Below are 26,291 nucleotides of genomic sequence, written 5' to 3'. Positions count from 1 at the left end.
AAGAAGGGTCAGCACTGCAAATATTGACTCTTTGCATAAACTTAATGTAATTGTCAATAAAAGCCTTTGACACTTATGAAATGCTTGTAATTGTACATCAGTAACATCTGATAAATGTCTAAAAACACTGAAGCAGCAAACTTTGTGAAAACAAATACTTGTGTCATTGTGACACATTTTTTCTGCTCACCATTTTATTATCTTTTTACATATTCAATGAAAACTAATATACCTAAAAATTAAAAGAGCGCAATAGACTTCAGGGTTGAAGTTTGGTTTATTTGATAATCATTCCTCTCACGTCCCTATCACATCACCCATCCCTGTACTTCAAACATTTGTTTGTATTACAATAACTGCATCTAACCTTTACCTGTCTCACCACCTACAGTCAGAGTGCCAGTCCCCTGCTCTCATTGTGACTCAGCAGAAGTGACTTTGTACAGTATATAAGCCTGCAGCAATGAGGAGACAGATTACATGTGATACAAACAGGCTCCAGGAGGAAATACATTCACCTTAACAAGTAAGTGCAAAGAACATTTTACACTGTACTACACCTACCCTAGGAGCTAGGCTTGGGTGTTTTTAATTATCTTGTCTCTTAACTCATAAAGAATCATTTAGTGTGACAATGAGCTTTGTCCAAATTGGAACAAAATGCATCTAATTTGTGTATGCAGGCTGTGTGCCTATTGCAGGGACAGCTTTCCTCTAATAACATATACAACAATTACAGGTTGAGTGTCCCATATCCAAAATGCTTGGGACCAGGGGTATTTTGGATAATGGAATATTCCGTATTTTGGAATAATTGCATATCATAATGAAATATCTTGGGAATAGGACCCAAATATACACACAGAAAGCATTTATGTGTTATATACAGCTTATACACACAGCCTGCAGGTCATTTTATACAATATTTTTAATAATTTGTGCTTTAGACAAAGTTTGTGTACAGTGAACCATCAAAAATCAAAGGTTTCATTATCTCAGTCATGCCAAAATTATTCCGTATTTGGATATGGGAGACTCAACCTGTATTTGCAATAGTATTTATTATTTAATCTACATTATTATTCTTTTTCACTAAAACTATATATTCTTCTCAAGGGAGTTTTAACAGATGAGGGGGTCCATGCGCAGTGGGCACCCTGCGTACTTGTGCCGGCATGCAGTGTCCATGCACCAGACCCCCATATAAGTGCTCCCGGCCAGACAGGGCCGGATTAAGGGGGGGGGGGGGCGACAGGGGCGGTCGTCCCTGGGTCCCCACACACAGAGGGCCTTCCACTAGCAGCGGTGCAGCCAGTTGCTTCACCCGCCGCTAGTGTCCCCGCCGCTGGTGTAGTGTAGACTGCGCAGTGAGCGCGGCCACACTGCACAGTGACAAGCACACAGCCGCCACCGGCAGCTGTGTATTTGTTACAGCAGCCGATGAGAGTCACACAGACTCTCATTGGCTGCTGCTTCAACGGAGGGAGCTGGCTGGAGCTCACTTATGAGCTCTGTCTTCCGGCTTACCCCGGGTGATGATGGGAGTGACGTCATGACGCTGACGTCTCTCCCATACTCCAGGAGAAGAGGAGCCGGAGTGGACAGCGGCGGTCGCGTCAGGAGCGGGGTTTCAGGTAAGTTGTGTTTTTTTTGTTTGTGTAAGGGGCACTGCATAGGGGGGGCCGCTTCATGAGGTCAATGCATAGGACAACTCCTGGCGGCACTGAATATGGGTGGGCTACTACTGGGGGCAGTGTATAGGGGGGGACTACTTCTGGGGGCAATGCATAAGGGGGGACTACTGGGGGCACTATATAAGGGGCACTGCATGAGGGGGGACCACTACTGGGTCTGGGGGCACTATATAAGGGGCAGTACTGAGGGCACTGTATAGGGGGACCATTACTGGGAAGTTATATAAGGGGCACTGCATAGGGGGGACCACTATTGGGTCTGGGGGCACTACTGGGGGCACTGTATAGGCTGACCACTACTGGGGCATTATATAAGGGGCACTGCATAGGGGGGGGCACTACTGGGTCTGGGGGCACTATATAAGGTGCACTAATGGGGGCACTGCATAGGGGGGACCACTACTGGGTCTGCTGCATGGGCACACTGGCGTATATGGCCCTTGTGCACAAAGCACCCTTCACCCATTATATATGCGCCAGTGTTCCTCTTCATTATTTGGATGTTTTTCTCAAAAGCTTCTTCCATGCTCCAATAATCTCTGTCACTGCAAACTCATAGAAAACGTTTTTCCTGTGCTCCTCCAGGCCTCTAATTCTACCACTGCTTCAGAATTCACCTTATAAAAGTGCAAATCCTAGTAAAATTTTTACCTCTGCATACTGGACTGCTGCTGTCTGTCCATGCCTGTATCAGTTTCACGTTCACTGAAACCAATGCAACAATATATACATATATGACATATATAATAAATAGCTTTATTTTTTACCTTGCCAATAATCCACTATATTTTTCTTCTTAGTGCCTGGATACACAATGACCTATTTTCCAGTCAGAGGTAAGTGTCACTTTGTGATTTGTGCAACCAATTTTTCCCCCATGCCCTCTGTGAGGCCAGGTCTCTGTATGTATTACTGGCCATAATTTACTCCCGATAACCATGATTTGTTATCACTGCATATCACAGCTATAAGAATTTTTTATTCGTGGCTATGTATCAAAAATGTCCTGCAGGGACGTGGGCACTAGAAAAGTGATCACTTATACAATCACTTTTTTTCCGGATTTGGACTCACCAAATCTACTGCGCATGTGTGGGTAGTCATTACCGGAGAAGGATCCTTTGGATGGCGATAACTATTGGGAGGCAAGCTCTGAAAAAATATGCTTTTTGGAGCTTGCTCATTTTTGTAATTTCACAGTCCCCATGGAAGTCTATGGGGACTGCATTTGCGATCAATACCAGGATGGCTGCAACCGATATCAGCTGCGGTACACTTTTAATACCTACCACCGATACTTAATTAATGCGGCAAACAGCTGTTTTCAGAGGGATGACAGCAAAAATAGCATGATACATTCAGGGTCAGTTCTATACATTCTGGAGCTCAGGGCAAAAGTTTCCTTTGGCGCCCTGAGCTCGTGGGGTGTGGCCATGGGTGGAGAAAAAAATGATAATCAAAATAAAATACTAATTGTGCGCTGCACAGCCCCCCTGTGGGGGATTGGGGGGGGCGCTGTTTGCCTTAAACTTACCTTGAGAAGACATACGGGTCCCTCCTCCTTTTGCTACGCCGAGTCCATCCTCTTCTCACCGTGCCCGCTCCCAGAATGCCATGCGTGACAACATCATGCAATGTGGCATCATCATGCCCGACATTCTGGGAGACAGTGGGAGGGAAAAACTGCACATCATGTCTTAGTAATAATCTGCGGTGGCACCATGATGTGCAGTTGTAGCCTGCACGTCAAACAGCGGTGGACAAGAGCAAGAGCGGGCGCAGTCAGATTACACGGGGCCAGCGGGGTGACTGCCGCCCTGCCCTCAGGTCACAGTGCCCCGGGCAATAGCCCTGCTTGCCCACCCCCAGAACTGCCAGTGGATACATGCCTGATTCCAGGCCAAATTAACAATGGGGAGAATGGAGCTACAGCTCATGGCTTCCACATAAAAATAGGCCCGTCACCATGGCAGCATGATGGTGACCAGCATCCTAGATGGCCAAACAGTCAACCATAAATCATAATGATCAAAATTGTTTGTTTTCTTACAAAATTATGCAGTTGTTTTATTTTTATGTATTTAGAGAGACAGTGGGGCTGAGGGTGTATTCGTCCACATGGCACTGACCAACTCCACCCAGCACTGGTCACAGCTTCTCCCCTTCACAATATAGGACCCCATTTTCAGCTCCAGGCCCATGCATATGCATTTTTTGATTTGCATGCAGGGAAACTACTGGCTGCTTTGTATATGTAGTAAACAAATACTGGACAGCTTTGTGCTTACAATGATATTTAAACTAAAAGACACTTCCCTTTTCCAACTCCAATCTCTCTGCACATTTTAAATCCGCCCACCTCCAGTGCAGCATGGTTTTACCAAGGTGCAAATTGCTCCTAGTTTTTGCTCTTACTCCTAACTACAGACCCTTAGTGTTTTTCTTTTTCCTTGTGCTCCTGCAATTGAAAAGATTGGTGTCTTTATAATGATGTTTATAATTATGTAAATGATGTTAAGCGCACCCTGTGCAGTGGCGTCACACGGGGGCGGGGGGGTGGGTGCTGGCTCTCCCTCAGTAACAGGAGCCAGTGAGGGAGCCGGCACTCCACACCTCCAGCACCCCAGTGATGATAACCACAAGCCGTGGACGGGCTTCGGGCTGCGAGGCCACGCCCTATCCACGAGGCCATGCCCCTTATCCACGAGGCCACACCCCCTTTCCGGTGGTGTCAACACGGGGATGGACGCCACTGACCCTGTACCCATTCATATAGTGATGTTCCAGGCAGCTATTGCTGCTCTGCTGCACAGTTACTGTGGGCCATACTTGCCTACCCTACCTACCCTACCAGGAACTGCCGAAGGCTCCAAATTTTTCGCACCCCCGGAAGACTTGGCACCTCTCTCGCATTCTGCCTTCTTCCTAGTGAAATGGGCAAAACGGGGAGAATTTTCCTGGGGATCAACGGTTGGGGCGAGTAGGGGGCGGAGCTTAATGATGCAATTCTATTAAAATCGCATCATTTGGCCCCGTCCCCGGTATAGCGACGCAAACCGCCCAGCCCCACCCCCATGACCGCCTACCTGCTTCTTCTCCCCGGGCTTCTTCCAGGGCAGAAAAACTTAAAGTAGGCAAGTATGCTCTGGGCTGTGATGTCACATGCCCAGCACCAAACACCCAGTCTGTCAATGACGAACGCCATAATCTGGCAGCAGCAGTGACATATTATTCCTTTGCCCGCCATCTCTCTTGTTTGTTTCATACAGGCGTTAGTTGAGCTTACAGCATAATTTTCCAAAACTTTACATGTTCATATTATTAATTAACAAATGAGATTAGATTTCACCTTACTTGAGACCTTATGGGGGCAATTCAGTTGTTTTTTTAAGTCACGTTAATTAATGGGCGCCCAATGTTGTAATTCAATTGTTTTTGGGCACACATTAATTATCGCGCTTGTCGCAATCAATTAGACCAGGTTTATATAATTACAATAAACAAAGAAGATGTTTATAAGTTCTAAATATTTTGTTTGTATTATTCTAATAATTTTTATATCAAATCTCAGGAGTATGACCGTGGAGGCTCTGCCTCCCCTGCCTACCCTGAGTGCACTTCCCTGCTTAATTGACTTCTTCGCTTTGAAAAGTATTTGACTGCTTTGCATTTAGAAGTACATCTACTGTATGTAATGTTAGTTGATGTTTGCCAAGAGCTTTTGGGTGGCTGGTCAGTTTATCAGTTATACTGGTTGTAAAATTCCAAGGGGAGGGGAGAGGCTTACCCTCTTCTCATGTGCTCTGCATAAATGCTCCATGTGATGGCACTCATGTGACTTTCTATTCTCTGTTCATGCACCAGTTCTCACATTCCACAAGCTTCTCCCCCCCTTTCCCCAATATCCTTGTATCTTTCCTATCAGTTCCTCTTGTCTTAAAATAGGGAAATGTGACAATTCTCTATTGATAATTTTTAAAAGTACCGTTAAGAACATTGTCCTTATGACCTCCATTTTGTACTCATTTATAGCAAGAGCCGAGCCCATCCGACTGTTGCTGGCAGACCAGGGGGCCTACTGGACCGATGACGAAGTGCAGTTTGCTGATTGGTTCTCTGGAAAAGATGGACGGAAGCAGAAAGCGGTGAGGTGTTCTCATTGCTACTCTTCCATATGGGACCAAATATAATATCCTGCGAGTTGCTGCTTTAAGGGGCATGTTTACCAAAGTTATTTTGTGTGAAATCCCATAAAAAAAAACTATATTGTGTGTGGATCCCCACAAAAGTAAATATAGCCTGGAATGGATACTGTCCCCATGGTTTCTATGGGTGCTGCTAAATGATCAAATTTACCAAGCTCTAGATTGGGCTACTCTGTTGCATTTGTTTTTTTTCCCTGCATAATTACAATGCTTGTTATCCTATTAGATACTGTATATTTCCCTGTCTATCTCCATTTTAATAAATTACCTATACACTTTGTCCTATTTGCCCACTTAACTGTCTGCCCAGACAGAGCCACCCAAACAGCTCTTAGTACCCACACACACCCCCGAGTTTGCTCCAATCAGATGTTGATCGGGATTGCTTATTGGACCTCTCATATGCAGCACATTTTTAAATTATCAAAAGTAATTTTAAGTTCAGTGATTGGTCAATTATAAATACTTTGTGTCTCATGCAGTCCTCTCTATTGTTCTCCCTCCTCTCTCCTATTTTCTTTTAGTCTCATTATAGATATTTTATATTCCATGCAGGTATTTGGTCAGTTACCTCGATTCCAAGATGGAGACTTTGTTCTGTATCAGAGCAACGCCATCCTGAGGTACCTGGGAAACAAATTTGGTAAGAAGTAATTACTACATCTTGCAGTACAAATTTTATTTTATATCCTTTGTAAATACACTCACTTTGTTTTACTCCTAATTTGTCATACACCTACTGTGATCTGTAACTATATGAGGCTGTTTTCAAGGATTGAGCAAGTCAAAAATAAGCAAATAACTTTGCACCCTGAACAAACCATCTTGCAATGCAAGGAGTACAAATGCATTTATTGTTTTTGCATACAGGGTATATACTGGCTGCTTTTGCATGTAGCCCACAAATGCTGGATAGCTCTATTTTTACATTGTAATGTAAATTTCAGTTCAAACATTTCCCTCTCAAATCTAAATATCTCTGCACATTTTAAATCTGCCCCTCCTGCAGTGCCCAGGTGCAACGTCAAGGCCTCCATACAGCTATGATGAATAAATCACCAATGTCCTTCCCCGATTGACAATTGCGATCAAAAAGTGATCGTAATCGCTAAATCAGGTTGCCCAACATGTTGGATTTCACTCACCAATTGGCACTGTAGATTGCTAGTGTATGGTTACAATCAGCCAATTTGCTGACCATTACCAGTAAAATGATGGGCATTTCAAGATTGGCAGTTCTGTCTTTCCTGAAAATTATCTGCAAATCACTGAAAAAGATCTGTACTGTATGGGTGCAGATTGCTAGATTGGAAAATCATTAAATCGGGCAACAAATCGTCAAAAGGTTCAGTTGCGGTTTTCTGATTGCTGATATATGGGGACCTTTACTTGCTCTTCTTTGCTTTGCTCCCACGTCAAGATCAGCCCCTGTTTCTTTAATTAACCTCTAACTATAGGGCCTGATTGGGATTTGTACGCACACCCAACAGTTTACGCACAAATTAATTTTGCAAACATGTGCTTACATTTATAAAACATAAAAAAATAACTAACCTATGGGATTTAATTAGTTTCTGATTGACACGCTGCAGCCATTTGGGGGTGGGGAGGGAGCCACGACAGGGTCCATTCCACAAAACTGAGGCGTGTTGCCTCCGCTTTGTGCCAGTACGATCCCAGGTCTGCGTCTTTGGATGCAGATTTCATGGCCCAGCAGCATGAACAGACCGATCACCCTGAGGGTTACACATGGCTGATGTTTATGCAAGTGATCCAATGGTTGCGTCTGCAGACACAGCTGCGGATCACAGAAGTCTGCATGAGGTGTAAATTTACACACAAGACGCCTCCTGTAGCTTTTGCTTATTAGCAAAGATGCAGCGGGTGTGCTACTCCGTACAACCTGAATCAGGTCTATGTACTAACAGGAGATAAGGGTGAAAAGCTGTAAGTGGAGGTTTAGTACATAGACTTGATAGTCACTTGGAGGTCTATTTACTAAGCAGTGTTAGGAGACAGAGTGAAAAGTGATAAGAAAGTGATAAGGTGCCAACCACTCAGCTCCTAACTGTCATTTTTCAAACACAGCCTGTGAGATGACAGTTGGGAGTTGATTGGCTGGCACCTTATCCCTTTTCACTCTGTCTCCTAACACTGCTTAGTAAATAGACCCCAATGTCTTGTCTATGATAATCTCTGCCTCTGTATATTATTGTTGAGTTCCGTGTAACCTGACTGTAATACTCATACAACAAGGGCCGGACTGCCCATCTGGCATTTCTGGCAAATGCCAGAAGGGTCGATGGCCAGATGTACTGGTCAGTTGGGAGCTGATTGGCTGGCACCTTATCACAGACTTATCACTTTTCACTCTGTCTCCTAACACTGCTTAGTAAATAGACCCCCAGATCACATATGGCATGTGATGTTCTACCCTATATAGCTCTTTAAATGATATGCTCAGTGGGACTTGGGGCGTGGCCTAGAGTAGCATGGCGTAGGACGATTCTTGCCAGCTCTCTCGCTAAATCCTGGTTATTCAACCTCCATCCGTGGAAGTACCCTCTCCAATTTTGGTATATTGGAGGGGTTCTCTCTCCAAGTCCTCTGTGGGCTTACCTGCTGCCTAGTGATCTCTCTGGCCAGGTCCGGTGCGGTGGTGCTCCTAGCTTCGGTATCTGTCCTTCGGTGTTGTTTACGGCTGACTTCTCTCTGTTGATCCCTGGCGGTAAGCTCCGTTGGTCGAACCGCATGCCTTGTGTGCCCTGCTCTTGACCGGATTGTCTGGGTGGTGTTGGATGAGACTGATGTCTGCGGCCTCCATTTTGGGTCTGCTTCGTGGCTGTTTCCTGTGATTCTCTGTTTACATAACTACGCTGGTGCTGTGGCAGCACTGCTTCAATATCTCCTGATTCAGAGGCCATTCAGTGTTGATTTCTGGTGATTCCACTAGCACAACTGCAGCCTGGTGAAATCTGTCTCTTCCTTTGTGGCTTCTGCTGGTGAGCTCGTGGTGGTGTGCTAACCGCCTCCATCTTTCCGCATGGGGCTTCCTCACGGCTGCTATTTCAATTTTCCTGCTGTGCTGAAATCCTACACTGGGACATTCACTGCTGCTGGATTGCTGGACCCTGAATCTATAGTTACCCGTGGCTTTATATTTTCAGCATTAATAGATCCTTGCAACTAATCCTCCAGACTATCAATGTCTCTACACAGAAACTTCTCAATAAGCTTGACACTATGCCAATGGATATAATTTCTCCCTGTTGTACCCCTAGGAAGTTTTGCGATGAGGCTAAGCCGGATACTCACCTGATTTCTGAATTTACAGTCCTCACGATTACCATGACCACCTGTGTCCTGGATTTGTTTGACCTAGATATGGGCTTTCTGAAGATTCATTCTATACTCCTATACGGTCCACTGAGATTACGGGATTTATTATCTAAGTATGCTATGTCATACTTGCCAACTGTCCCTCATTGTCAGGGAGACTCCCTGAAATAGCAGCAATCGCCCTGTCTCCCTGAAGAGTCTACCAATCTCCCTCATTTCACCTTACCCCCCATTATGACACTGTTATATATATATAAAAAAAACCCCAGATATATACATTCAAATGGGATCATTAGTAACATTTCCCTGCATTGGGTATAAGGCACAATGGGTTAGATGTATTATAGCGGCACTTACCAGCCGCTATAACGCTTCCCGCTTCGCCTCTTTACCGAGGCGAAGCAGGAAGCACTACCGATGAGATGTATAAACATCTCATCGGCCGGAGAGGGGGAGCGTTAACTCCTCCCTCCGGCGCTACCCGCTAGAGACAGCAGCGCATCAGCCTAGTGCTGATGCGCTGTGTCTCTGTCCCGGCCGGCTCCACTGAGCATGCGCGGGATCTTGCAAGTATCGCGAGATCCCCGCGTGGAGCCCTGGAGCCGGCAGCCGCCGCAGCAGGGACAGCGCTGTCCCTACTGTGGGGATAGGCTAGCGCCAGGCTGTAGCTGTCGATATCGACAGCTACAGCCGGACGAACGGTCATGCGTTATGACCGTTCGTACATGGCACTGACGCTCCGCGCTGCTATCTTGTAGATAGCAGCGCCGATAATGACAGGAGCGCATAGCGCCCCTGTAATTTACCACCCAGACCCCCGATCATACATCTGGGAGAAGCGGTATCAGCGCACATAACGTGCGCTGATACCGCTTCTGGGCTTCGTACATCTCCCCCAATGATCCCTATGGTTACATGTATTTTCTGAGAAGTATCAGTGTGTTTTCATCAACAAGTAGATCTTACTAACTGCTTTGGGGCTCATTTACATTTGGATGTAAGTCAGTGTTAGGACACGCCTCTCAGATGTAGCAGTACACGCCCACTTTACCGCCACACCCATAGGTGCTGCTTTCACAATCTCCCTGAAATGCTTTTTCAAAAGAAGGTAAGTATGTGCTATGTGCTTTCCTGTTTCTCTTCAAGTCAGCTGTGACGGGATTGTTCCTTTAATTCCATCCTTTCAAGGGGCCGATCCCTGGCCGGACTAATGATTTGCAGCCCATTATTAGCTCTTACTGATTGTCATTTTTTATATCCTGTTTTTCTCCTTTTTTTTTATTATTTTACTCATATCCTTTGTGTTATCTGTAAACCTGTAAAATGTTGATTCTTCTCTATGGGAGGAACTACAGTTTTGTATAGTGCAGGAGAGCTAGATTTTGAATTTAGATGGTGCTCCATATTTTATTTTATTTTTGCATAGGGGAGTTGGGGCTGAGCCATGTTATATTTGGCCATTTAGTTAATAGCCCCAGTCATTTTTCTGACATTTAGATCCTATACTCTGCTTGGGTGAAGGGGTTTGTTTTTTTAGTGTAGATAGGATAAGGTTAGTATGGGGATCCAGGTGTACCTAAATTGGGGTTAGGCTATACAGGGTGGGGGGTTATGGGGAGGTTTGTTTTGGGTGTCATAATTCCTTTTTTTTGTGTGTATTTGTTTTGTATATTAAGGATAGGGCATATGGAACAGGGGGTTATTGGGTTTTGATTTGATATCTTGACAGATGTGAATTTTCCTGTTTTTTAAATTTTTTCATTTTTGTATCATCTATGCCCCTCTATTACTTTGGTATTATTATGTGCGCACCTGAATGGCGCCTTTGGGTATTGCCAAGGTTATCTGTGTCTGTTGTGCGGTATTTTGTATGTCATTGTTCCTGTTTTTTCGTGTCCGTCAGAATAATGGCTAGCCTTTAATTTTGTTATTAATCACTGTTTTATTACATCCGTGTATGTTATTCTTTATATCTGCTTTCATATTGCCTGTTTTTTTTTGTTCGGGCGTATCTTTTTTTTCTTGTTTCTTCTCAAAAATCTCAATAAAAAAATACATGATTTAAAAAAAAATTATTATATGCTCAGTGTTATACAGTTACACTGATCCCAGCAGGGGGGACTGCACGTGCGTATGCACGATTTAAACAGTAAAACAAACCGACTTCTGGAGACTGCGTCAGCTGTTGCCCCTAGAATTCAAGTAAGGCTAGCAAATTAGCAGGGAAGTGACTTCCCATTGAGAGCACCTGCTGCTAATCGCTGTCTAGATTGGCAGCCCCAGCCAGGGGGACCAATAACTTCTTGATAGGGTCAGTGCATTATGTTTTCTATTTGTAATAATTTTATTATATATTAGTATGTCTAACTCATATTTCATATTACTTTTATAGGAATTAGCGGAAGCAATAGTAAAGAGACAGCTCTTATTGACATGGTGAATGACGGCGTAGAGGATCTGAGGCAGAAATATGTCCGACTGATTTTCTTTGAATTTGTACGTGCAACAGTAAAAGGATTTATCAACATTATTTTTACTATCACCTATGGGAGATTTAAGCTCAAATAGTTGTTTATTACACATATTTTTAATAACTGCCTGATTAAAAAAAAAATAGGCACTTTACTCCTCTCAAGTTTTCATTGATATAAGTATACTTATATAATCCAGATATCTATCTAACTATCTATCTACCTACCTAAAAGTGCAATATGCAGGTGACTGACAGTTACCTCCTCTCAGACCACATATGCTGCCAGTGGATTTAAAACAGATGCTTCAACATGTACATTTAATTCACACATATACACATATAGAAACACACACACACTGCATACCTTTCATTCATCTGGCATATGTAATATGATTCTGTCAAGGATAAGGGTAATATCAGGACTAGGAACAACCTCAAAGTGTTACAGACAAGGACACCCTGGTGACTTCTGATTTTAATATATTGAATGATAAATGCATATTATACCATATACAATATATATATATATATATATATATATATATATATATATATATGGCTTTGAAGGTTTTATTGGACGTATAAGTTAAACAATTTTTATTTAACAGGAAACTGGTAAGGAGAAATACATAGCTGATCTGCCCAATCTGCTGTCAGCATTTGAGAAGATCCTTTCTCAGAATTCCAATGGAACCACATTTCTGGTGGGAAATAAGGTATATATATATTTGTGTTTACTTTTATTAAATATAAAAATGAATAGAAAATGTAATGATGCTGTTTGGCCGAAAACCCTGACAGCATGATACAAGATATTTGGAATAATATAAAAGAAACCTGTTCCTGCAGCCTGCAGCAACCATGTCATAGGGCACTTAATTTCTACAAAAGCAGGTGAAAACTAAAATTTTTACCTGCAATTGTAGAAATTACATTTTCGGGCCATTGAACAAGACGGTAAGGCAGGAGATATCACAGATGTGGCCCGCTGTCCCCATACACTAGTATCACAGATATCTCCTGCTTATCTTTCTCTGGTGGAATGGCCCGCTGTCCCCATACACTAGTATCACAGATATCTCCTGCTTATCTTTCTCTGGTGGAATGGCCCGCTGTCCCCATACATTAGTATCACAGATATCTCCTGCTTATCTTTCTCTGGTGGAATGGCCCGCTGTCCCCATACACTAGTATCACAGATATCTCCTGCTTACCTTCCTCAGGCGGAATGGCCCGCTGTCCCCATACACTAGTATCACAGATATCTCCTGCTTACCTTCCTCTGGTGGAATGGCCCGCTGTCCCCATACACTAGTATCACAGATATCTCCTGCTTACCATCCTCTGGTGGAATGGCCCGCTGTCCCCATACACTAGTATCACAGATATCTCCTGCTTATCTTTCTCTGGTGGAATGGCCCGCTGTCCCCATACACTAGTATCACAGATATCTCCTGCTTACCTTCCTCTGGTGGAATGGCCCGCTGTCCCCATACACTAGTATCACAGATATCTCCTGCTTACCTTCCTCAGGCGGAATGGCCCGCTGTCCCCATACACTAGTATCACAGATATCTCCTGCTTACCATCCTCTGGTGGAATGGCCCGCTGTCCCCATACACTAGTATGGGGACAGTATTCATCAAGCTCCAAAAGTACAATATTTTCTGAACTTGACTGCAGGAGCATTCGCCATCTTCAGATGGCGAGTGCTCCATCAACCTTTCGGTCGCGGAAAGGGATCCTTTTAGATCCTCCACCCCTTTCCGGCTCCTTCCGCCGGACGATGGGGGTTTTGTGCGCATGCGTGACCTGTAGGTCATGCATGTGCACTAGTTACACTGCTCCGAAAGGAGCAGTGAAAAATTCTGCGGAGACAGCTTGCTGCTCACGGCGAATAGGAATGTTAGTTATTGGGGACGGACCCCGATAATTAACATGATGAATAGAGCCCATAATGTGGGAAATTGACAGCAATTAGTAAATCAGTGCAAACACTACACACTGTAAAGGAATAATGTCTTACAACATTAGAGGCGTAACAAGGGTGGCGCTAGCATGCCAAGTGTCCTGGGCTTCATCATGAGGGGGACGCCTGAGCAGAGGCATGGTGAGGATAGGAGATGATAACATTACTTTGACAGGCTGTTATTACATTACGTTGACGGCGGGAGATGGATGCTTCAGTTCAACTCTCCTCAGTTATATCTGATCCATCCCTGTCTGCAAGATCTCAAGCTGAGAACAAGGAATAGTCTGCAACCTTTTTGTCACTTTATAAGTGTATTCAAACACTGTTGAATTCACTTGTATAGTGGTAAGTAGTTTGCAGATTGTAGTGGAAAGGGGGGAGGGGTACGGTCGCCACCTCTTACAGTGAGGGACTTATATTGCTTAACGATTGATGTGCACTGCGGTGTTTGATTTGCAATTAATGGTGGCTGGTCCCTCACTCCCTCAGGACCCATCACTGCAGCCCTGTGCAGCAGATAATAGATTTGTCCATCCCTCCTGTTTCTTCCCCTCCCCACCATTACTCTCTATATTACCTCCTGTACACTCCTCCAAATGGCACAGGTCCATGACCTAATGGCGCGCCACTCTGCTACGGCTCCTACTCTGAGCGACAGCCAGGGCAGGTCAGTGAGTGACCAACAGAGCTGACCGAAGAAAGCAGTGGGGATGGAGGACAGGGACTGCCAGCAAGCAGTAAGGTGATAACGTGCCACACAATGTGCCCCTCCCCCCCATGTCTGTTGAATAGTTTAAATTTCATGTTGGAAGGGGTCATGTTGGAGAGTCTGCTAGTGTACAGGTCTCTCTAGCATTACTGGATTATAGCACTGTCTGTTGATCTATAGTACTTTACTGTGATAATTACAGATGCCACTTTGTTAGTGCTGGTATTTTGTGAATATGATGGTTGGTTTGAGTTCTTGGCACCCACATATACGTATATAAATATCTGGTCACAATGTGGTGTTACATACACCATTTCCTTTTATTAGGGCCATCTACTTGAACATATCAAACTTTGATGCATTTTTTACAATGATTTGATAGATAACCTGGCAGTGCCAACTGTTTTATTTGATCCAAAGCATCATATTTCTGTGCCAATATTTGTTAATAGTGTCTGACATCAGTACACAGAGGATATGCTTTATTTTTGTATTTATTGTTTATTTGTTTCAACTTGTTTTCGAATCACTATTGTGCGAATATCGATATATACACATACGTTTTGCAGGGACAAAAGAGAGGGGTAGGGCCCCAAATCAGTATCTTGCCTCAGGCATCTTTCTGTGTGTGTGTGTGTGTGTCCCTTGTACCTGTGTTAACCCCAGGTGTGCCTTCCACTACCCCTACCCATTCCCTCCTAACATTACCACCATCACTCCCACCACCTCCCCCAGCTGCCTCTACTACTACCCCTTCCCAGTCCATCATGCTACTACCACCATCACTCCCACCACTTCCCCCAGCTGCCAGGTGTCTCTACTACTTACCCCTACCCAGTCCCTCATGCTACTACCACCATCACTCCCACCACTTCCCCCAGCTGCCAGGTGTCTCTACTACTACCCCTTCCCAGTCCCTCATGCTACTACCACCATCACTCCCACCACCTCCCCCAGCTGCCACTACTACTACCCCTACCCAGTCCCTCATTCTACCACCATCACTCCCACCACCTCCCCCAGCTGTCACTACTACTACCCCTTCCCAGTCCCTCATGCTACTACCACCATCACTCCCACCACCTCCCTCAGCTGCCAGGTGTCACTACTACTACCCCTACCCAGTCCCTCATGCTACTACCACCATCACTCCCACCACCTCCCCCAGCTGCCACTACTACCCTGTCCCTCATGCTACCCAGTCCCTCATGCTACTACCAGCATCACTCCCACCACCAGACCCCAGCTGTCACTACTACTACCCCTTCCCAGTCCCTCATGCTACTACCACCATCACTCCCACCACTTCCCCCAGCTGCCAGGTGTCTCTACTACTACCCCTACCCAGCCCCTCATGCTACTACCACCATCACTCCCACCACCTCCCTCAGCTACCAGGTGTCACTACTACTACCCCTTCCCAGTCCCTCAAGCTACTACCACCATCACTCCCACCACCTCCCCCAGCTGCCAAGTGTCACTACTACTACCCCTACCCAGTCCCTCATGCTACTACCACCATCACTCCCACCACCTCCCCCAGCTGACAGGTGTCACTACGACTACCCCTACCCAGTCCCTCATGCTACTACCACCATCACTCCCACCACATCCCCCAGTTGCCAGGTGTCACTACTACTACCCCTACCCAGTCCCTCATGCTACTACCACCATCACTCCCACCACCTCCCCCAGCTGCCAGGTGTCACTACTACTACTACCCCTACCCAGTCCCTCATGCTACTACCACCATCACTCCCACCACCTCCCCCAGCTGCCAGGTGTCACTACTACTACCCCTACCCAGTCCCTCATGCTACTACCACCATCACTCCCACCACCTCCCCCAGCTGACAGGTGTCACTACTACTACCCCTACCCAGTCCCTCATGCTACTACCACCATCACTCCCACCACCTCTCCCAGCTGCCAGGTGTCACTACTACTACCCCTACCCAGTCCCTCATGCTACTACCACCATCACTCCCACCACCTCCCTCAGCTGCCAGGTGTCACTACTACTACCCCTACCCAGTCCCTCATGCTACTACCACCATCACTCCCACCACTTCCCCCAGCTGCCAGGTGTCACTACTACTACCCCTACCCAGTCCCTTATGCTACTACCACCATTACTCCCACCACCTCCCCCAGCTGCCAGGTGTCACTACTACTACCCCTACCCAGTCCCTCATGCTACTACCACCATCACTCCCACCACCTCCCCCAGCTGCCAGGTGTCACTACTACTACCCCTACCCAGTCCCTCATGCTACTACCACCATCACTCCCACCACCTCCCCCAGCTGCCAGGTGTCACTACTACTACCCCTAACTAGTCCCTCATGCTACTACCACCATCACTCCCACCACCTCCCCCAGCTGCCAGGTGTCACTACTACTACCCCTATCTAGTCCCTCATGCTACTACCACCATCACTCCCACCACCTCCCCCAGTTGCCAGGTGTCACTACCCCTACCCAGTCCCTCATGCTACTACCACCAGCACTCCCACCACCTCCCCCAGCTGCCAGGTGTCATTACTATTACCCCACCCAGTGCCTCATGCTACTACCACCATCACTCCCACCACCTCCCCCAGCTGCCAGGTGTCACTACTATTACCCCTACCCAGTCCCTCATGCTACTACCACCATCACTCCCACCACCTCCCCCAGCTGCCAGGTGTCACTACTACTACCCCTACCCAGTCCCTCATGCTACTACCACCATCACTCCCACCACCTCCCCCAGCTGCCAGGTGTCACTACTACTTACCCCTACCCAGTCCCTCATGCTACTACCACCATCACTCCCACCACCTCCCCCAGCTGCCAGGTGTCACTACTACTACCCCTACCCAGTATCAGATTTTTATAGAAAAGTTTATTTAACATTTTTGGATTTGCCCTGGGCGCCGTCAGCCCTAGTTATTCCTCTTTACAACATAAAAGCTATATTTTGAAAGGGAAGTTTCCATGTGCAACAAGCTATAACTTGACAAAGGTGATCGTCCCTCATAAATGTTACCTGTATGTTTATCACTATCCTGGCAAAGGTATATAGTGTAGGAGCCCATTTATGAATATGGATCAAAGATAAGGAATTTAATTTCAATCGCTGCTGAATGGAAGTTGCAGATTAGCAAGAGAAGAAAACAACATTGAAAATAATAGAAAGTAGCAAAAGATAGAAAAACTAATTTAGTAATAAAGCTTTTTTTCCGTTTACCGCTCTCCACTATTGCCCGCCTGAGATAATGACAGTCTCTGTCCTTGGTAATCTGGCAATATTCAACTTTCCTCTACAAAGCATGGGGAAGGTATCACCAGGCATTGCTGCCGCTGGCGATACTTGGTGCTAATTAATGCGGGGCGTAGCCTTTGATAAATGGCAAAAGCCCAAATTCAGATGAAAACAGATGTTTTCCACAGAGTTAGGGCTTCTGGGGGCAAGAAAAGTAGAGTGTCTTCAGTGATTTACAGAGTGCTGCCTTTTTTCTGTATGACTATACCAATTACTCCCTGTGTAAAAATTAGCTATGGCATTAATTCTACTATTAATTCTTCTTACAGATCTCATACGCTGACTACAACCTCCTGGACGTACTTCACTGTCACCTTGACCTTGACCCAAAGTGCTTGTCCACTTTCCCCCTCCTCACTTTATATGTGCAACGCATTGGTTCCCAGCCAAATCTCAGAGAGTACTTGAAATCTGAGGAACGCAATAAGCGTCCTATCACCCCTAAACACAAATGAGTACATAATACCAACATCCATGCCAAATACTCACTATCCATACTTGGTATCCCCAAGTCATAGGAATCGCTATACATTAGTGAATAAAAAATACACCTCATATGTTTTGTAGCATTAAATGTTTTTTTTTAATGATTTCAATATCCAGTTACCACTCATTATTATTTCACATGTCAGAGACTATATGATGGATTGGGCATTTTTATAGTGTGTAATTGCTTTGAATAAATAGTGCATTTGTTAAATTAGTGCATCACTCATTGGTGAAAGTTATATTAAGCATTACAGCATGTAGGGCACGAGGTTCTGCAAACTGAATGTGTAAAATCAGTGCTGTGAACAATGATGCAGCTGAAATGAATCAATCGCCCCAATTGATCACATGCATGGTACAGTAAGTAGGATAATATGTATGTGCCTGACAGCTGGAGGTCACTGTGTGGTGCTCACACTACAGAGAAGACAGGGTCTCATTCAGACCAGCTCGCGAGCGCTGTGCGCTCGCAAGCGGGTCGATGTTTCCCAAATGCGCATGCGCACGACGTTGGCTGCTCCGTTGTGCGCATGCGCGAGACCCGGCGAGCAACGGGGAAACCGTCACTCAGGGTCTCGCACCAAAGGGGGCGTGCTGTCACTCAACATCGACAGCACGCCCCCTTTGGTGGGCGTGCCAGGGGCGTGGCTGTCCAGACGGAGGCGTTCCCATGGGAACGCCTACAGTCTGGGTCCGGCCCCACTGACATCACTAGTGATGTCAGTGGGAGTGTCTTGACCATCGCGACCATCTTTTTGGCCGGTGGGAGTGGGAGTGGTCTTGACCATCGCGACCATCTTTTTGGCCCCTCGCATAAACTGTGGGTGGTCACCCACAGCTATGCGAGCGGCCAGGAGGCCGCTCCAAGTTTAGGTAGGACGGGCCAGATTCAGATCGAGCGCTCTTGTCAGAGCGTCCGGCTCTGAATCAGGCCCACAGTTCTAAAGGTGTGAAAACAAATTCCACGTGAAATTTCAAATGATGTGTGTAACCCCCCAAGCTGTGGGAGTACCGCTTTATAGGATCCCTGGTGTCAAAATGACCCAGTTTTGTGAAAAGTGATGGGTATGATGTATTGTAAATGCCTTGTTAATGTTTTACAATGTTTATATTGAATGCTTGTACTTTGCCTGGTATTCCCCTGCCTTATTTACTGTAAAAGCACCGTGCCCTATTTCCTCAAGAGGAATGGTATATTCCCCTTTGACTTACACTGTTGCCGTTAGGGTGGGGGGCACGAGGCAGGACTTCCCCATGGAACTGTAAAGGGGAGCCCTGTATGTTAAAAATAGGCTGGCTGGCTGCAGTAAGGCTATGAGCCGTGGCACGCGACTACGGCGGGAGAAGACCTGGCGCGTGTTGGAGCCCCGGAAGGACCTTATAAAAAGGCTGTCCAATGGACAGTTGAGGGAGTCCTGAGGTGATAGCGTGAAAGCTGGACCTGCACACTTACCTTTTAACGTCGCCGGCCGGCGGGAGCAGGGGACGCTGATCGCAGAGGTGACTGGGCGGTGCCAGACTTCAACTCCCTCTGGTAGCCGAGACATCCGGTGCGACTGGGAAGAGAGGCGGGCTGCTGGCAGTGACGAGGTCCGGAGGCGGGCTCAGAGGAAGGAGGAGTAGTCAAGCGGGGGCCATCCTTCTATGGAAAGTGACTCCCGTCACCAGCGGAGTACTCACAGGGGAGGTCTGTAGATACAGTAAGCATCAGCTCTGCATTACTCCGATGTCACTCTGCTGTCAGCATTGCAAACATAACACCTACAGTAGCTAGCTGCAGAAGTGAAAGGATTTAACATCTCACCACACCATTGCATCTGTGCCTATTATCTCCAAGTGTAGCTGCAGCAGATAGTAAGGAAACCTAAAAGCAGGAGTATAAACTATCTCTTAAAGCAAAGTGGTTGAGACTTGCTCTTACACTTCCTACGGTGTTATAATATACAGAGATTAAGGACCTCATTCTCATTCGGTCATTGCGGCCGCACGGTCGTAGGGGAAAGGGGCCGGATATGCAAATGAAGCGATCACAAGTTGCGGTCCTAAGATGAGATCGTTAGCTGAACGACCGAGGGTAAGAAGCGGTCGTAAGACTACATCACGCCCCCTTCTCGTTCACCACACACGTCATCTCCTGGGATATAAGGATTAATCGCGACCATCGGGAACCATCGGAACTGGTCGTAGAGCTTAAGGTTGACCATACCCTCTCTTAAGCACTACGATCAAGTCAGTGTTCAAACCTCCCATGTCACATGTGCCATGACACTACTTTGTTAATTATGCACTCCCATTAAACGCCCTTCGCATAATTAGGCACGCCTGCGTTCGGATCTCCACTCCCCCATTTTCAAGCACCTTCCCCTGTTACCACCCACAAACGGTTCAATCTGTCACTCAAACTACCGACCTGGCTATGTTCAAGGAGAGAGAAATTTGTGATCGTAGCAGCTAGTTTGCGCACGCACATTGCGAACTTTACGCATGCGCAGTTTAGTGAACATCGGCTGTGTACGACCGTGCGGCCGCAACGACTGACTCTGAATGAGGTCCTAAGAGTGACATTCAGCCAACAGGCTAATGAAGTGAAGAATAGGACAAGGGTAATATTGTTGCAAAATTACTATCCATATGTAAGAATTCCACTTTCTGGATTCTTCAAAATGTTACAACAGCCTATTTAGTTATATTATAGCCAAGGCTGCCTTAGCTACTTTTATAAGTGAACTATAGGCTGATAGCAGCATTCTCCACCTGGCATTATCAGCCTTAACCTCTGTACCCTGGATTACAAAAGGCGGTAATTGAAAGCCAGTAGGGACTCATTCAGGTGCTCTGAAACTTTTAAGTACTGAGTTTATAAATACTGCAGAGCTCTCAGGACCAGGATTATACAACATAGCCTCATCAGGCTCTACAGTTAAAAACCCTATTGGAGGACTTTAGGATTCCCTGTGCACCACCAGTACTGTTAACTGATCAGCTATTTATAGAGTATAGGGTTTAAGTATTGATAATATATATTGTTATTGTTAATCTGCCTGATTGATACATTTATGCATGAGAGTTATCAACTGTCCAGTGCATTAACCAGCTTACTTTGCAGGGGAGCGGCTGTGGAGGCTTCCTGTTTCCAGTTAAATAAATCATCCGCGGACCTGTGTCCTTTTACTGTAGTGAACAAATTGTTATTTGCATGCGATGTGTGAAAAATATAAAGCAAGCTTTTGTTATCAATCTTTTGCATAATCTTACTTAACCCTGTTATTGCAATAAACGGTAACACTGTTCGGCACCAAGTGTTTGATATATTGTGTGTGGGGCTTGCGGGTTAACCCGCCAGGAAAAGAGTAGTCTGAAGAAGTATCCCGGACTGGGGGCCTGATTCAGAGCCAAACGCTCTGACCAGAGCACTCGCTCTGAATCAGGGCCCTCCTACCTGTTCCTGGAGCGGCCTCATGGACGCTCACATAGCTGTGCTTTACCACCCACAGCTATAGCGAGCGTCCATGATGATGGTCACGATGGTCAAGACCATCACGACCATCGGGCTTGCGACGAGACCCTGCGGTAGGGTCTCGCTGCCGCAAGCCCTGGAGTGATTTTGGCTCTATCAGAGCCAAAATCACTCCCACTGACATCACTACTGATGTCAGTGGGGCCGGACTCAGACGGTAGGCGTTCCCATGGGAACGCTTCCATCTGGCAGCCACGCCCCCGGCACGCCCACCAAAGGGGGCGTGCTGTCACTCACCATCGAAAGGGACCCCTCACTTTAACATATTGGGGTCCTATTCCACTGTTTCTGGGGCCCATCACATATTATCAGGGGTGAGGGCAGGCAGCAGTTGGGACAGTGCTGGGGGCAGGTAACAGTTGGGGTAGAGGGGGTTAAGAGCAAGCAGCAGTTGGTGCAGAGCTTGGGGTAAAGGCAGGGAGAAACTGAGGTAGAGCTGGGGATTGAGGGGAGTAAAGGCAGTAGCAGATAGCAGTTGTGACAGGGCTGGGGGGCAAGGACGGGTTAGGGGAAGACAGCACTGGGGGTAGGGAGGGAGAGGACAAAGGTAGCAGCTGGGGTAGTACTGGGGGGCAAGGAAGGGGTTGGGAAAAGCAGTGCTGGGGGTAGGGAGGGGGCAAGAGTGGATAGCAGCTGGGGCAGTACTGGGGACTAGGAGGAGTTTAGGGGCAGCCAGTACTGGGGGTAGGGAGGGGGTGGTAGATAGCTTAAACTAGTAGTAGCAGCTGGCCCATCCTCACTCCCCCCCACTATTGTTTGCCTAACAAGAGTACCCCCTTCTGGGGATTTGTCTGTCAGGGGGGGTTTCTAAGTATTCAAACCCCCCCTGCTTGTGCTAGTTGTGGGGACTCCTCTGTGTGTGGCGGCCTCGGATGACTGGCCTTGTGGCCCCCCCCCCCTTAATCCAGCCCTGCACACAGTACACATACATACTTACACTTTTGAGGCTCCTGTAGGTTTCTAATAGGGGCGGGCACCTTGCATCATTAAATGTGGATATGTGAACCGTCACCATATGTGATGACTATTACGGGGTTGCCCCCTAAACGTCTCACTCACTGATTCCCTCTGGATATCAGTGAGCGAGATGTTTAGGGGTCAACTCCGTAATATCCATCACATATGGTGACGGTTCACAGATCCACATTTAAAGATATCATTACATGTCTGAACACAATCTTAAGGCTGTGACTCTTATGAGTGGGGGGCATCCCAATACTTGAAACTCTAATTTATATGAAGATCTTTTAAGAGACTTAGTATATGTGTTTTTACCAAACAGTATGACACTATTGTTTGTTTGTATTATTTTATTTTTACATGTAATATATGAGATACTCCTTTGAAGAGTATATATGTTCTATTGTTTCTAATTCACAAGCGCCATTACACCTGTTGCAATTTTTTTTTATATACAAAGTGCATACCTCCCAACTCTTAGGTACCCCTGAAAAAGGCTGGAGCTCTATGGAAAAGTGGGAGGGGCCTCTTGAAATGGGGCGGATCCTCACGGGTTCTCCCCGTTTACGTCACTATGGGGGCGTGCCCAGCACTCTTCGAGATGCTGGGCAGACCCCAGACTCTCCATATACAGGTGAACACATGCAGTCCCAGAAAAACAGGACTATCCCGCTGGATGCGGGCCAGTTGGGAGGTATGTATAGTGTAGTGATGTAGTGTGAGGAGGTTGTGCAGTTATATAGTGCAGAGATGTAGTGTGGGAAGTTAGCATAGTGATGTAGTGTTGGGAGGTAGTGCACTTATAAAGCGTGGGGTGGTAGTCTATCTACATTGTGTAGTGATGTTGTGTAGGGAGGAAGTGCAGTGACAGAGTGCGGGGATGTACAGTAGTGTGGGGACGTAGTGTAGTGATGTAGAGTGGGGAGGTAGTGCAGTGACATAGTGAAAGAATGTTGTGCAGTGACATTGGGCCTAATTCAGCTTGGATCGCAACTGCTAATACGCATGCAATCAGCTGACTGTTGCATTCTGCGCTTGCGCTAACTGGCCACTGGGATCGCAGAGCCTACGCAGACCCATCACAGAGTGATTGACAGGAAATACCATTTGTGGGTGGTGACGGGGGGTAGTTGCGAAACGCAGGTGTGCCAGTGCGTTTGAACGCCATTGCGTGGTCATGCATAAATTATCCACTGCGATGCCCTACGCAGCCTGCAGCCTCATAGCGTGCAAGGAAGTTAGCAATTTCTGAGTAAGGTCAGACCTTGTGCAAGTGTGCATGAGGCTGCGATGGTACTCGATTGTACCGATGGTTTTGCAGTCTTGCTAAACATAACGAAGGTGTGTAAGGTAAAGTGGGCGTCCTTATGTTGTGCTGTGGCGACATAGCGATCACATTGGATTAGCATACTATCGCAGTTGATCTGCATGCGTAATTGCTGTTCCATTCTCAGTTGCGATAGGAGTGAATCAGGCCCATAGTGCGGAGATGTAATAGTGGGGAGGTAGCGTAGTGATTCAGGTACATGTTTACTACAATTCACATTTGAAATGCGGATTGTAGAGTGATAATTTGCCTAACTTTGCATTGCGCATTCAGGAACTATCATGGAATGTATCAACATTCTCAAAAAGGGACATAGCTTGCTCGAAAGCTCTGTCCTTGCAAATCGTCACTGCACAATTCCCACATAGATAGAATAGCATTGCCTCCACATACAGATTGCAGTATAATTTCAATCTTACTCATATCAACATTAGCCCGATACTCTGATAAATTCTGAATATTTAACCATATTGGGTATATTATACAATGGGACTTATTTGTCAAAGTTGCCTGGACATAGGAGTCAGTGTAAGCGCCAAATTAATGTCACAGAAGCACTGGGCTATATTAAAGCTAGCATGAGGATTTTGTTATATCCTGATAGGAGTAGACTGAGTTTATGACAATGGGCCGTGTTTCAGATTCCCTGTAACCAGGGGCGCCGAGAGGGGGGGGGAGCGGGTACAGATTACCGGGGCCCGGGCTTCCTGAGGGGCCTGGCGGGGCCCGGGTCCGGCGCCGCTCCCCCTCCCTCACAGCAGCACAGCACACAGCGTGCCCCCCCCTGGCTTTGAGCAGGGCTGTGGGGGCCCAGAGCGTCCCTCCGCGCTGCAAATCTTTTCTTTTTCCTGGAAGGGGGCGTGGCCACGCCTCCCGCGATTGGGCCACGCCCCCTATTACCCGGGCCCGCCGCGGCTCTCAGCGGGCCTGCCTGTAACAAACAAAGTAAACTATACTGTCTTGGGAAAATCTGTAAATACTAGCACTTTGAAGCAGTAATTAATTATAACAGAGAAGGGTTTTTGGTCTTATACTGTATTATAGTACCTCTGCCTTTTATATCTAAAACCAACTTTTATTTTGTTTCCCAAATCCCAACCAACTGTAATGTTTCCAGGACAATTCCTGTTTGCTAGCTGGGTAAATCATGAAGACAAGACTGGGACAGGACATTAGAGATGTGCGCCAACCCTGAGTTTTGGTTTTGGATCTGGTTTAACTTTGTGTTTTGGTTTTGCCCAAACCATCCTCATGTGTTTTGGTTTTGGATCTATAAAAATTGGTAAAAACAGATAAAATCATATAATGTGGACCTGTTTTTATTCCTACAGTATTATTAACCTCAATAACATTAATTTTCAGTCATTTCCAGTCAATTTAGCTTTATAAATGCCCCTCCATATGTCTGTATTTACCACCCCTATATGTTCTGTGTTTTCCTTATAGTGCCCTCCAGGGGCGGATACAGAACAAATTGACAGGGGGGCACCAAGATAGGGGAAGGTGTGGGGCAGGGGTATTTTCTAGAGAAGTGGGTGTGGCCTCATAGCAAGGGGCATGGCCTCACAGGAAATGCCATACCCACAAGCCACATCCTTGTTTTCATCTCGCTGCGGCATGGAGTCCATACAATAACCAAAGCCAAGACAAGTTATGTCCTACCTGCCAGCTGGTGTTCTAAGCTCCATTGATAATTGTCTAAATCTTAGAAAGTTTCAGACCTATCTGGAAGAGAGATAGGGAATAAATTCCTGCATTTAAAGGTGTCAAATAATTCCATCCTTCCCTCAGTATCTGCAACTGCCAAACAACATAAAGCATTATAAGTAGGGATGTGCAGGCACGGTTTTACTCGGATTTACTCGGTTCTTATCGCCGCCTTTACCGCAAATTCGGATTTATTATATTGGCTATCCAAAACACATGATAGGTGACAGCCAATAAAATGCTGTTTAAAGATCCGAGTAAATCCGAGTAAAACCGAACCCGCTCACCCCTAATTATAAGGCATAAATTGTTCTCATTGCCATCTCCCTGCCCATATCTATATTACTGCCCCCTCCATAGCCATCTCATTGCACCCTCCCTCCATATCGCTCTGATTGCCCTCTCCATTGTTGTCTTATTGCCCTTGCATATCTCCCTGTCTCCTCTAGTACTCCCTGCATATATTCCTGATTGCCCCCTTCATAGCTGTCTCTCATTAACCCCTCCAAAGCTCTCTCACTGCCAGTTACTTCCATATAGCACTGAACCCATCACAGCTCCCTGATTGGCTCCCTCCTTACCCCTTAACACA

General features: G+C 46.2%; 1 protein-coding gene across 1 annotated transcript; it reads left to right on the top strand.

The window, feature by feature from the left end:
• The first annotated feature begins 454 nt into the window (after nucleotides 1–454).
• LOC148522878 (glutathione S-transferase P 1-like) lies at nucleotides 455–18,295 on the top strand. The gene is made up of 7 exons (XM_088473472.1): nucleotides 455–526; nucleotides 2,495–2,530; nucleotides 5,727–5,839; nucleotides 6,455–6,542; nucleotides 11,631–11,734; nucleotides 12,320–12,427; nucleotides 17,969–18,295. Coding segments are annotated over exons 1-7 (636 nt in total). The 5' UTR covers nucleotides 455–525; the 3' UTR covers nucleotides 18,155–18,295.
• Nucleotides 18,296–26,291: the final 7,996 nt, after the last annotated feature.

The sequence above is a fragment of the Taudactylus pleione genome, unplaced genomic scaffold (assembly GCF_031769625.1).
Source record: "Taudactylus pleione unplaced genomic scaffold, aTauple2 ptg000136l, whole genome shotgun sequence".
In the NCBI taxonomy this organism is placed as follows: Eukaryota; Metazoa; Chordata; class Amphibia; order Anura; family Myobatrachidae; genus Taudactylus; species Taudactylus pleione.
Note: the sequence above shows the minus strand (reverse complement) of the source record. Positions and strands in the feature narration are given on the sequence as shown.

Excerpts from the sequence above, each read along its gene's own strand:
- LOC148522878 (XM_088473472.1), top strand. Across the intron at positions 11,735-12,319 it reads GACTGATTTTCTTTGAATTT|GAAACTGGTAAGGAGAAATA; the intron begins GTACGTGCAACA and ends TTTATTTAACAG. Across the intron at positions 12,428-17,968 it reads CATTTCTGGTGGGAAATAAG|ATCTCATACGCTGACTACAA; the intron begins GTATATATATAT and ends TTCTTCTTACAG.